At 42.3% G+C, this 14420-nt stretch overlaps 1 protein-coding gene across 1 annotated transcript in view; it reads left to right on the forward strand.

The window, feature by feature from the left end:
• The first annotated feature begins 551 nt into the window (after positions 1-551).
• Positions 552-14420, forward strand: part of LOC139417489 (glutamate receptor ionotropic, delta-1-like) — a 346221-nt gene continuing 332352 nt past the window's right edge. The window contains exons 1-2 of the mRNA XM_071166764.1: positions 552-829; positions 6509-6664. Of these exons, the coding sequence (XP_071022865.1) occupies positions 751-829; positions 6509-6664 (235 nt within the window). The 5' untranslated portion in view covers positions 552-750. The remainder of the gene's footprint in view (positions 830-6508; positions 6665-14420) is intronic.

Raw genomic sequence — 14420 nt, forward strand, 5'->3', positions numbered from 1 at the left:
AATGATAACTTGTAAATCATAATGCATTTTGGCAAGCAGGGGCAGAACCATATAGCCTAATCTAGTTTTCGATCAGACTACCAATGTATATCATGTAGGCCTACCGCAATAAATAAGACTATATTCAGTGTTTGCAATTATTTAGTAGCCTTCATCCAAGTATACACTGCATAGTTGTCTATCAGCCTCAAGGTAGGCTACTCTAAAAACATTGCGCTCTGCCGGCGTCTCTCTCCGGCTAGAACAAATTCCATTTTACCCGGCTTCTCCGGACAGCACGGAGAAGTGAAGTCTCTGCAGTCACGTGGGTCGGACGAACAAGCGATTTAACGATTCAGTGTGTGTGTGTGTGTACGTGAGTGTCTCTCTCTCGTTCTCTCTCGTTCTCTCTCTCTCTGTGATTACAGGGGGGTGTCCCTCCGCATTTTTGCAGCTTGCCATGCTTTTAGACACAGTGAGCGCTGGAGAAAGCGAGAGTGAGAGACGGAACGCCGGGCTCAGTAGCTGTCTTTGAATACAACCACGGGGTTCCCAACCTTTCTTCCCTTATTTCCCCCCCACTTTCCGTTTAAAACAGTTATTTCCCTTGTTATAAATATAGTTTTAAGTTTTTCTTTAGTGTTTCCTTCATTTGGAGGCTTCTGAATGACAGTTGTGATTTGTATCGTTTTTGGACATTGTTTGTGGTGACCCATTGGATTGTCGAACAGCCGAGGAAGCTTGGATGAGCTGCTTCGATAAAAGCCAGAAATGGAGTTGCTGTTGATCTGCCTTTCCCTCTGGATATTGCAATGCAATTCTGCCGGAGCGGACTCCATCATTCATATTGGTAAGGACCCTGGACAGCTATGTGCGGGTTTTAGTGAGACGTGCTGCAGAAACATCTAGAACCATCACTGTGTAGCAGAGACAAATGCATGCGAAGCACGTAACTGTAACGCGTGAAGGGCAGCCTCAGGGATGTTTTGCGGAATAAATAATCTAGTTTGACTGCGTCAGATGTAAACTGAAAAGTTTGGTTCCAGTCAATGTTAACTTAAGGTATAGTCTCCTGAACAATAACCCTATTTCCATCTTGGTGTAGGAAATGTAAACATTCGCCGGCGTCATTTTTTTTTAGGCTATCAGAGAAAGTCTAGCTAACAAGTGAATGGAGTGGATCGATTTCTTAAATGTCAATAATTTAGCAAAGACATGGCATTTATTTTCACCAGTAGCAGTGCCTTTTCCCCCATCAGCTTTTGAGGAATCAATGTCACTTGAGCGGTTCACGGATTGTTATGCCCTCCCCCTCCTAAATCAGACCACAAGCCTTAACTTTTAATGGAACGTGATCGCAATATCAATAGCATTACAGATGGGTGTCAATCGGTTTCCATTGTGAAAGATGCAATACTGTCATTACATTGGATTGTGTAGCCTAAACCTCGAGAGAGCTTTTCCGCCAACATATGCTTGATGTTTGATCTGCCAGTTTTCCAGCACCTAAAAAGCATGAGTTGCATTGTATTGTGGAGACAGAATAAACTCATGATGATACAGAATGTTAAAGATAGATTGCGGGATTTACATTGATGCCCGATCTCCACAAAATACATGCATAAATGCTAAACTGAAGTATAGCCTTTAGTACCACTAGTTAAATTATTTGAAAAACCTGGTTTGAAATGGAATTGATATGCCCGACCTCGACGATAAATCCCACACCTTCCATAGCCCCCCCTCTCCCTCTCTCTCGCTCGCTCACTCAAACACACACACGCGTGCAAATATATGGTAGTCTATTTCTTTACAAGAGTAATGGATATGCATATTCTCAACACTGATCATAATGCTGTTGCGTAGTTGCACCACCTTTCAAGAACAAGACGAAACACGAGTTTATTACACATTTGTATAATATTAGGCTACTGCTGCATACCCCAAATGTGTCCTTTACTTTGTACTTACCATAATGTATTATTTCACATTGCACTGCTTACCAAATAGGAGCAGCAAGTGCTCTCGCTCTCTCCTCTGGGTCATTCTCCAGGGAAATTGCGGTGTGGTTTTAATATTAATAGACCCTAATAACCCTGATAACTCGGATGACCCAGATAATACAATTAATCATCCCACTTTTTATTGTATTATGAAACACTTGGTTTCTGGGAATATCTGTGGTTGATCTCAAGTGTGGATGTCTGTAGATGTGGCTATTGGGTTATCTCGCTTTGATTAATGTGTGAGTGTGTGTCTGTGTCCGTCTGTCTGTCTGTCTCGTTCTCTCTCGCTCTCAATCTTGCTCTCTCAAAGATAGTGCTAGGGAGCTTAACCGAAGCTACACTCACACAGTAAATGGCTTAAATTGCTTAAATGTGCCTTCATTGTCCGAATACACCATGCCACTAAGTATATCATCACTTTATTTTGTAGGTTTCCCATAATATTTCACTCAGTGACACTAGTGTGTATGTAACCCACTGTACTACAGCGATACCTCCATACGCTGTCCTCAATAGACATCAGTCAGAGTTGCAACTGACACGCAACTATAGTGGTCAACCACAGGTACATTTTTCCTCTTGAGATTGTCCTCCATAGAGATCTCTATGTTTTCCTAAACAACACGCTTCTGCTCTCAGTTCAATAGGACGTGAATTGAGTCGCTTTACTGTCGCTTTCCAAGTCTTGAAATGTATTGTGTGTCGCACAAAATAGCGAGGCGCTTTTGCTCTCACTAGGGCCGTCAAGTGTTTAGGCTGCTGCAGACACTATGTAGGTTCTAGTCTATTTTTAAACTCTAAATGGTTAAATTAGTGAGAAATACAGTGCCTTCAGAAAGTATTCACAGCCTTGACTTTTTCCACATTTTGTTGTGTTACAGCCTACATTCAAAAATGAGATGTGTCACTGGCCTACACACAATACTCCACAATGTCAAAGTGGAATTATATTTTTAGAAATTTAGGAAAATGCTGAAATGTCTTGGGTCAATAAGTATTCAACCCCTTTTGTTTTGGAAAGCCTAAATAAGTTCAGGAGTACACATTTGTTTAATAAGTCACATAATAAGTTGCATGGACTCAGTCTGTGTGCAATAATAGTGTTTAACCTGATTTTTTTAGGACTCCCTCATCTCTGTATCCTACACATACAATTATCTGTAAGGTCCCTCAGTCGAGCAGTGAATATCAAATACAGATTCAACCACAAAGACCAGGCAGGTTTACCAATGTCTCACAGAGAAGGGCAACTACATGTATTGTAAATAGGTTAAAAAAAGCAGCATTGAGCATGGTGAAGCTATTAATTACACTTTGGATGGTGTATCAATACACCCAGTTACTACAAAGATACAGGCTTATTTCCTAACTTAGTTGCTGGAGAGGAAGGAAAACGCTCAGGGATGGATCAACAACATCGTGGCAAAGAAATGTACTTAATGTCCTAAATACAATGCGTTATGTTTGGGGCGAATCCAACACCACCCATCACTGAGTACCACTCTTCATATTTTCAAGCATGGTGGTGGCTGCATCATGTTATGGGTATGCTTGTCATCGGCAGGGATTATGGAGATTTGTTCAGGATAAGAAACAGGAAAATCACAGGCAAAATCTTATAGGAAAGCCTGGTTCAGTCTGTTTTCCAACAGACACTGGGAGACAAATTCACCTTTCAGCAGGACAATAACCTAAAACACAAGGCCAAATATACACTGGAGTTGCTTACCAAGAAGAAATTGAATGTTCCTGAGTGGTCTAGTTACAGTTTTGACTTATTTCTGCTTGAAAATATGCACAACTTGGAAATGGCTGTCTAGCAATGATTAACAACCAACTTGACAGAGCTTGAAGAAATGTAAAATGAATAAATATTCTACAATCCAGGTGTGCAAAGCTCTTAGAGACTTACCCAGAAAGACTCACAGCTGTAATCACTGCCAGTGAAGGTGATTCTAACATGGATTGACTCAGGGGTGTGAATACTTATGTAAATAAGATATTTCTGCATTTCATCTTCAATAAATTTACAAAAATGACTAAGAACATGTTTTCACTTTGTCATTATGGGGTATCGTGTGTAGACTGGTGAGAAAAACGTCTATTTAATACATTTTGAATTCAGGCTGTAACACAACAAAATGTGAAATAGTCAAGGGTATGAATACTTTTTAAAGGCACTGACATATGTAATTGTTTAAATCATTTTTGAGTGGGCAACATATACCATCATCTTAAAATGACATTTTGAATTATTTTTGCAATATAGCATTATTTTATGTTGCGCTAATTTCCCTAATGTGGACAGTTTGTATTACTACCTTACAGTACACACGCTTGCATTTCCACCCCATAAAATTGAGTGGAATTGCACACAATTTTTACCTCAGATTGGCGATATCAGTATAGAAGTTTATAGTCATCACTATGACATAAGATCAATTGCTTTAAACAGATCAATATCTTTGGTTTGGTACTATTGATTTTGTCACGGGCTGGGTTCATTTTCTAACTCTCAAATGGCATGAATATTTTTTGGGGTCACATATTTGACAGTCAAACTATCACTTAAATAGCAACCAACATTTTTCACTGCTGATATCCAATACTACCTGGCAGAGCCGGATTACGGCAGGGAACATGCCTCAGGGCAGGAGGGGGTTAGACCCCAGATATCATATCCTTTTTTTATTTATCCATTAATTTTACCAGGTAAGTTGACTGAGAACACGTTCTCATTTGCAGCAACAACCTGGGGAATAGTTACAGGGGAGAGGAGGGGGATGAATGAGACAATTGTAAACTGGGGATTATTAGGTGACCGTGATGGTTTGAAGGCCAGATTGGGAATTTAGCCAGGACACCAGGGTTAACACCCCTACGATAAGTGCCGTGGGATCTTTAATGACCTCAGAGAGTCTGGATACCAGTTTAACGTCCCATCCGAAAGACGGCAACCTACACAGGGCAGTGTCCCCAATCACTGCCCTGGGGCATTGGGATATTATTTTTTTTTAGACCAGAGGAAAGAGTGCCTCCTACTGGCCCTCCAACACCGCTTCCAGCAGCATCTGGTCTCCCATCCAGGAACTGACCAAGACCAACCCTGCTTAGCTTCAGAAGCAAGCCAGCAGTGATATGCAGGGTGGTATGCTGCTGGCAAAATGTGTAGAATTGCACGAAATGAGCTTTAAACTGGCAACACAAAAAACTTTTTTGGGAGGGGTAGTAGTCCGGCCCTGCTGTATCAAGATTCATTAAAGTTTACTAACATAAAAAGTTGTTTGTGTGAAGGCAGTATCCCGGAATCTTCATCTGACTTTCCAAAATATAAATATAAAAGTGTTGCATTACACTTATCGTGTTGGTGACCCACTTCAATCAAAATGCAACACTCCAAACTGTAGCTAGCTGTCTTCTACAAATTGTCCTCTAAACAATGATGTACACATTATTCCCAGATTCTTTTCTTTTTTTTTAGGTGTGTTAGTTTTAACAGGACGTGCACCTTATCTCCCCCCTCTCGCTTAATTGATTTCAACGCGATAATCGATAGGAGTGATTGACAAAACAGTGTCGCATCTCTCTTTCTGTTTTGGTGACCCTTGTATCAAAATGCAACATCCTAAAACATAGCTGACTGTGTTCTGCAGGTTGTCCTCTAACCAGTGATGTAAAAACGGTGCATATGCCCCTTGTACAAATACAAGCAATATGATTACAATTATTGCACATGCATGTGTACTGTAGATAGTGCATTTTATGTTTAGGTTTTCAATACATCATGAACTGTTTCTGCATATTGGTTATTGATTTGGACACTTTAAAACTGTGTCTACTTATCAAAATGTTTACAAGAAGCAGTGACAGAATCATGTTCAACTGCAGTTTTAGGAATATAAATTAAACTTTCAACATACATTTCCAATGGTATTGTACTTAATCAGGTAAAAACTGCTGAATGAGTCCAAAAACATGCTGTGATTGATTTATTTGGATTATATAGCAGAAATCATCAAAAACGGGTTTGCCCTGCCTACTCACAGGTCCATATGTGAAATAAATCCCATTGACAGTTTCCACATCTGTAGGCTACTACACAGCCAGAGCTTGTGACTCTGCCGCACTCCACTGTTCTATGGTTGATCTTTGCTGCTAATAAATAGGCAAAAGACCTAACCAAAGATCCATGTCTGGAAAGGTATTTGTTTTGCACATGTTTATGAACATTTGTAATCCCACCTGTGCTAGAGTGGCTATCAAGAACTTTTGACAAGGTTAGCCACTATGCCTACAGTAAATATGTAGCATTAATAATATTTATTTAGGCATCCAAATAGTGCATATACCACAAAGAGCAATCGATAAGGTAGTTCAGTGTAAACTGCACCATAATTTAAAAATGGATAGATACTCTGCTGGATCAAGTAAACCTGTTGGTGAATGAAAAAAACATGGGCACAGTTCACAGTTTATTTCCCCAAAAATAAGTGAGCCTATATTGATTTATTTTGCTCCAACAGGTGCCATATTTGAGGAAAACGCTGGAAGGGATGACGAAATTTTCCAACTTGCCATTTCTGACCTAAGTCTCAACGACGACATTCTACAAAGTGAAAAAATCACCCACTCAGTAAAATCTATTGAGGCTAACAACCCATTTCAAGCAGTGCAGGAAGGTAAGTGACCCGGCAGAATATTTTTTGTATCGATTGCTTTGCTGTTATATCTAATTGCTTAGGACCGGAGGGTTGGGGACACCATTTCAGCTTTGTGGTTTCTGATGGCATGAGGGTGTTTATATTCTTATCATGGTTAAAGACTTGCAGGCTGTTGAAAAATTCTTTCAATTTTCTTGTTTCCATAGTTTGTTGTATCTATTGCATTCTTAGTTACATGTAAGTATTGAGTCAAAGTTCAGACTGGTGATTATTAACTTAAATCTCTTTTCTCAGATGCAGATAATCAGCTTTAGAATGTGGATAGATTGAATCTCACTTTTTAATGTTGTTGATTCACATCTACAGCTTCACAGTGCTAAAAGTGCTTGTGTCCTGTAGTTTGCATAGTCAGTCAGACAGTGCCGTTCAAATCACTGAGGTATAATACCAACTGGAGACTGCATCCAAAATTTCCGACCGTTGTTTTCAAGGTAATCTACTCATGCCCACCGTCTATATCCAGGTTGCGTCCAGTTTATACGGACCAACATCACATGCGCGCTAGCACTCAGTGCGCACAGGGAGCAGCGCGAGCAGCGATGATGTCATCACGTCATCCACAAACATGGCAGACATTGGATGAATATAAAACGTTAATATCTTTTTAGGAATTTTCTAACCTGACTTTTCTATGTGGCCGTCAATGGAAATTGTCTTTCTGGGCCAGCGTCAGTTAAATTGCAGTATTGATTCAAAACTGCAGGAGCAGTCAAAACTGTTCTTCTACTGTAGACCGGAACCCTGGCCCCTTGGTTCAAATATGATGTTACCCAACAGCTGACATCATAACAATACATCATACAGGTAACTGCCAAAATAAAGGAAATATCAACATAAAGTGTCTTAATAGGGTGCTGGGCCTCCACGAGCCAGAACAACTTCAATGTGCCATGTCTAGAACTCTGTTGGAGGGATGCAACACCATTCTTTCATGACTAATTCCATCATTTGGCGTTTTGTTAAAAAATGCTGTCTCAGGCACTGCTCCAGAATCTCCCAGAAGTGTTCAATTGGGTTGAGATCTGGTGACTGAGACACACACACACACACACACACACACACACACACACACACACACACACACACACACACACACACACACACACACACACACACACACACACACACACACACACACACACACACACACACACACACACACACACACACAAACACACACACACACACACACCCTTTAAACCATCTATGCTCCATGGATATCCCTATTTCAAACTCACTGAGATCACTTCTTCTAGCCATGGTAGCAAAAATAATGGGCAACGGGGCATTTTTATACATGACCCTAAGCATGAGGGGATGTTAATTGCTTAATTAACTCAACAACCATGCCTTTGTGGAAGCACTGGCTTTCAATATACGTTGGACAAAAATATAAACGCAACATGTAAAGTGTTAGTTCCATGTTTCATGAGCAAAAAAAAAATACAATAAAAGGCCACTTTAAAATGTGGAGTACTATTTCTAGTATTTCTATTTCTAGTCGTTGCCTTTCTAGGAGTATTTCTATTTGTAATAAAGCCCTTTAGTAGGGAAAAACAAATTCTGATTGGATGGGCTTGTCTCCACAGGCTTGGCTCCACAGTGGGTGGGCCTGCCTGCCAAGTGGGTGGGCCTATGCACTCTTAGGCCCACCCGTGGCTGTGCCACTGCCCAGTCATGTGAACTCCATAGATTAGGAGTTCACATGACTGGGCAGTGGTTTCCTTACATGAACTGTAACTCAGTAAAATCTTAGATATTGTTCCATGTTGCATTTATGTTTTTATTCAGTATACTTCGTATGCCTCATTTACAGAAGTGTTTCCTTTATTTTGTCAGTTAGCTGTATATAACCCGAGGAGAACACAACAGTATTAAAACCGTTGTCAAAGGCTTAGAGAAGTTCCCAAAGAGAATATCGACCTTGTCAGACATACAGAATGGCATAGAAGGAGAGTGGTGAACAATTATAAAACTTTTACATGCCTCCCCTCCCCAACATAATGGTAACTTAAACAAGCAGTAATTGGCTTATGTTGAAGCTTTTGTTAGAGTTGTTGTAAGGGATTGTTGATTCGATTGAATTGGACTGAATGTTCAGCTAGGCAAACTAAATGTTAGTGGATGATTAATGAACTGGATACTAATATATTTGCCAAGGCCATGTTGGTGGTATTGAATGGTGTTTCCATGCACTGTGAAAGAGAATGGAACCCTCATGAAATTAACCTAATAGCTAGGGATCTGCTACAGCCATTTAGTCGACTGCATCCTTTTACAATGGCCTTAAAATAGAATAGTTACTCCGTTACGGAAGTGCTCAAATAGTAATACCCATTGATTCTTGAAGAATATAACTGATACATGCCTCATGAGCTTAGTTCAACTGTAGTTTCCCATCAGAACCCCAAATATAACCGTGTTTTACTCCAGCGTTTGTAAAGCATGTAAATATTAACAAACACTCTGTATATAGTATAGCCTTGAAACATGGTTAAAACGATCATTTTGATATCATGGAGGGTCAGTCCTAGTATATCACGGTTGGCTGAAGGACAACCCAGCAGCAGGACCGCTACCTCCGCCTTTGTGCAAGGAGGAGCACTACCAGAGCCCTGCAAAATGACCTCCAGCAGGCCACAAATGTGCATGTGTCTGCTCAAACGGTCAGAAACAGACTCCATGAGGGTGGTATGGGGGCCCGACGTCCACAGGTGGGGGTTCTGCTTACAGCCCAACACCGTGCAGGACTTTTGGCATTTGCCAGAGAACACCAAGATTGGCAAATTCGCCACTGGCGCCCTGTGCTCTTCACAGATGAAAGCAGGTTCACACTGAGCACATGTGACAGACGTGACAGAGTCTGGAGACGCCGTGGAGAACCTTCTGCTGCCTGCAACATCCTCCAGCATGACCGGTTTGGCGGTGGGTCAGTCATGGTGTGGGGTGGCATTTCTTTGGGGGGCCGCACAGCCCTCCATCTGCTCGCCAGAGGTAGCCTGACTGCCATTAGGTACCGAGATGAGATCCTCAGACCCCTTGTGAGACCATATGTTGGTGCGGTTGGCCCTGGGTTCCTCCTAATGCAAGACAATGCTAGACCTCATGTGGCTGGAGTGTGTCAGCAGTTCCTGCAAGAGGAAGGCATTGATGCTATGGACTGGCCCGCCCGTTCCCCAGACCTGAATCCAATTGAGCACATCTGGGACATCATGTCTCGCTCCATCCACCACGTTGCACCACAGACTGTCCAGGAGTTGGCGGATGCTTTAGTCCAGGTCTGGGAGGAGATCTCTCAGGAGACCATCCGCCACCTCATCGGGAGCATGCCCAGGCGTTGTAGGGAGGGCATACAGGCACGTGGAGGCCACACACACTACTGAGCCTCATTTTGACTTGTTTTAAGGGCATTACATCAAAGTTGGATCAGCCTGTAGTGTGGTTTTCCACTTTAATTTTGAGTGTGACTCCAAATACAGACCTCCATGGGTTGATAAATTTGATTTCCATTGATGATTTTTGTGTGATTTTGTTGTCAGCACATTCAACTATGTAAAGAAAAAAGTATTTAATAAGAATATTTCATTCATTCAGATCTAGGATAGGTTATTTTAGTGTTCCCTTTATTTCTTTGAGCAGTGTAGCTTACCAAGTCACTATTTCCACACTAGCAGTGCTATTTATTTATTGTTGATTGGGGGTGTTTTGGAATTCGGGGCTTACCGGTCGATGAGGCACCAGGATCGATGAGCCTTCCCGGGACTGTGGTGTGTGTGAGATGAGTGGATGGTTGAGTGGCAGTAGGGTCATGTTGACCTTTGCTTTGCTGTTTTGTTCACATTCCCCCTGTGACTGCCACTAAGGACCCTGCCAGTGTACCGCCAGGGAGGAAGAGACAGGCAGGGCTGGGCAGAAGTGTGAAGAGAACAATGATCAGAATAAGAATGAGCGGGTGTGAAGGAGGAGTGCTTAGGAAAGGAAAAGGGTAGGCATGAGGAAAAGAAGAAAAGTGAAGGAGAAGATCCGTAGGAGGGTAAGAGGGAAAAACAGCTGTTGCATTAGAATACCTTTCTCTGTGATCTAGAGGGACTAAGGTGATGAGAGCTTCCATATTAGCATGAAGTTGATCACTGGATGATGAGGTTTGGGTTAGGTGACATCCTTCACGTCAAGACTGATATAGATTCAGGTCAATTCTAAAAAGGGGTTGAGACCAGTGCATGACTCAAATTTACAAACAATCAGATCAATGACAAGTTAGTTAGTTATTTCTGCGGCAGATGAGGGTCTATTTTATTCACCAAGTTGAGATGCAGTAATTTGTTGAGGGCTTTGTACCAATACCCCCCAACACCCACTACTGCGACTCCATTTACATCAACTCCTCCCAAGGGAAAAGTCAAGGAGAAATGAATTGCTCTAAGCACCTAGACTTAGAAAACCCTCCTCCAATAACTGTAAGGTTCACTTTCACCTTCTTTTACTACACGTGCCAAAGGATCAAATGATAGCTCCTTTTAGAGTGTTGGCGTGGCCAATCCAATATCCCCACTAGATTCCCCACTTATGACAACTCATTATTCACAACGCTCTAAACATGATGGAAAGCTGGTCTTTGACCATTATTGTCCCGGCCTGTGGTTTAATAACCGTAGGTAAATCTCCATAATGGATTTGTTTGTGTTTTTATGTCTATTTCCTGGGTGTAGTGAGGAGAATGATTATGTCATCTTTTCCAGGCCTGTTAATTACCCAATGGTTATTTTGAATCCGTCATAAGCTCTTTGATAGGCCTGCAGACACGGAAATGCTTCAATCAGCTAAGTGAGGTCACAGCCGTGGTGTACATTTCACCCTTTCATTTAATCCATGTCTAACACTATTCCTATAATTATACTGGATGTTTCTGGGACTGGCTTGGTCAGGCTGCTTATTGTGCATTGATGGTGAATTGTATAGTATGGAGGGTTTCCGATAACATTGTGTGCTAATACACAGAGCTGCACTGCCGAGGGGCTGTGTAGATTTGCATGACAAACTGCATTGTTGTTAAAGAGTAGTTAGCCTGTAGTGAGATTCGATTAGATTGAAATTCGATTTTGGCTGAGGTCTCTGATTATCTTCTTGGCCTTCCTGCTACACCTGGTATTGTAGGTGTCTTGGAGGGCAGGCTGTGTGCACCCAATGGTGCGTTCGGCTGAGCATACCATACCAGCCTCTGTAGAGCCTTGCGATCAGCAGCGATGGAGCTGCCATGCCAGGCTGTGATGCAGCCTGACATTATGCTCTCGATAGTGCTCCTGTAGAACACTGAGGGCCCTCTGGGACAGGCCGCATTTCTTCAGCCTTCTGAGATTGAAGAGTCGTTGTCGTGCCTTTTTCACCACAGTGTCCGAGTGATTTGACCATTTCAGCTCCTCTGAGATGTGTTCGCCAAGGAACTTGACATTTTTGACCTTCTCCATGTCGGCCTTGTTGATGAGGATGGGGGCGTGCCAAGCCTGGTTCCTCCTGAAGTCCACAATCAGTTCCTTTGTTTTGCTGACGTTGAGGGAGAGGTTGTTTACCTGGCACCACACCGTAAGGAGTGCCTACCTCCTCTCTTTTAGCCATCTCATTGTTGTTGGTAATCAGGCCTACTACTGTTGTGTAGTCAGCGAACTTAATGATGGAGTTGGAACTGTGTGAGGCCACGCAGTCGTGGGTATACAGGGAGTACAGGAGGGGACTGAGGACGCACACTTGTGGGGCCCACGTGTTGAGAATCTGTGTCAAGGAGGTAATGTTGCCTACTTTCACCACCTTCACCACCTGGGGGCGGCCCTTCAGTAAACTATGCATGATGCTGCTGCCGTCCAGTTCACTTTGTGCAAGTGTGTGTACATGTGTATGTGTGGCTGTGTTGGTACTTTATACATGTTGGCCGTGTGTGTGTTTGTTTGTGCATATGTGTTAAATAGCGTTTTATTTACTGTTAGTATCCTAGCTGTGTGTGTGTGTGTGTGTGTGTGTGTGTGTGTGTGTGTGTGCGCGCGCATTACTCCTGTACCTTTTACTCACAACCTATTCTACTATGCATAAATACTGCCTTGCCTGTGCATGTTGCATGTGCATTTTCATGCTGTAGTGACCATGTAGTCTACAGCAGAATAAATCACAGATAGGCCTTTCTCTTTTCCAGAGGTCTATCAGACCTGCAGTCCATCGAGACCTGAAAGACACATAGAATATGCATTCGACTATCCCCTTTGTAATGGAGAGAGTCAGCACTGCCTGGCGCTGTAGGTCCTGTCAGAGAATAAAGAGACAAAGTGAGCTGAGAGAGAGAGAGAGAGAGAGAGAGAGAGAGAGAGAGAGAGAGAGAGAGAGAGAGAGAGAGAGAGAGAGAGAGAGAGAGAGAGAGAGAGAGAGAGAGAGAGAGAGAGAGAGAGAGAGAGAGAGAGAGAGAGAGAGAGAGAGAGAGAGAGAGAGAGAGAGAGAGAGAGAGAGAGAGAGAGAGAGAGAGTGTGAGTTATGGTCCAACCCACTGCTCCTAAATGTAGTCACTGTTCTGTCCCCGTCCTGGAAAGTGTTCCACTGAAGCGTTCTGTACAAGGGTTTGTCCGCTCTGTGCCTAAACCCAGGCTGCTGCTGTCATTCCTTTGGTGCACTGGGATATGTTGTGTCATTCAGGTCATTGACTCGGCACGTCTCTGAGTTTCTGTGACACCTCTGAATGCATTGAGAGTGTAGTGTTAGTCATCTCTTGGAATCAGTTCTTAGAGGAATTGCTAGCACTTTGAATGAGATTTGCCTTTGGAATGTTACGTGTTGGTACCACTGTTGTATTTAAAGGTATACACTAATCTGTATTCAAAGGAGTCATCGGTTTCTCTCTAAATGTCACTGCGAGCTGGGATTTCACTAATCTTTTAATTTGGGTATCAGAAAACAGGCTGGCCCTTTTAAAGCATGGTATCACGTATTGAAAAAGTAAAGCAATGTTATTTGTTTTTTTCCTGCCCTATTCCCTTAGTGATTGCAAGGCCGGTAATTGGCAGGTTTTCAGGAAATGAAATGGTGAACTTTGGATTCACATGTAAACAGAGTGACTGTAATGCACTAATTAGGGTGTTTCAGGTGCATCATCACTCTCTTTTTTCTTTTCTCCCTCATTTCCTCTTGTCCTCCAGCTGATGTGTCCTTTGAAGGTGATTTCTGGTCTTTGGGTGGTGATCTTTCTGGGTCACACTGCTACAGGAGTTTTATTTTGGAAGGCAAACATAGGCTTTCATGATATGAGGTCTGGTATAAACTACTGAATTGGACCAATTACTGTATGTAATTACTGTATGTAATTACTGTATGTAAGATTGCCAATCTCTTTTTTATTGTACAATGTTTGTTGCCATATTATCTATCCACAGGTACTCTCGCCTGTCTGTCTGTAGAAATGATCAATTTCAATGATTAACTGAACTAACAACAACATCTCCATCTTATGCAGGTTATTTTCCTGCATTTCTCTCCCATGTGACAGTAAGAACAGTGCAGGTCGATATGACAAATGTTTTCACTTTTCTGTGACCCCAAATACTCCTCTCCATTACCTGTAATAGTGATGGAGGTGGTAAATAGGAAATCAAGACTGATTGGCTCCTGGGAGATGACCTGTCCAATCAGATGGATGCTGGTGATCATCTAGGTCACAAGTATATGGCATCATTTCTCTATT

Source organism: Oncorhynchus clarkii, chromosome 1 (genome assembly GCF_045791955.1).
Source record: "Oncorhynchus clarkii lewisi isolate Uvic-CL-2024 chromosome 1, UVic_Ocla_1.0, whole genome shotgun sequence".
Classification (NCBI taxonomy): domain Eukaryota; kingdom Metazoa; phylum Chordata; class Actinopteri; order Salmoniformes; family Salmonidae; genus Oncorhynchus; species Oncorhynchus clarkii.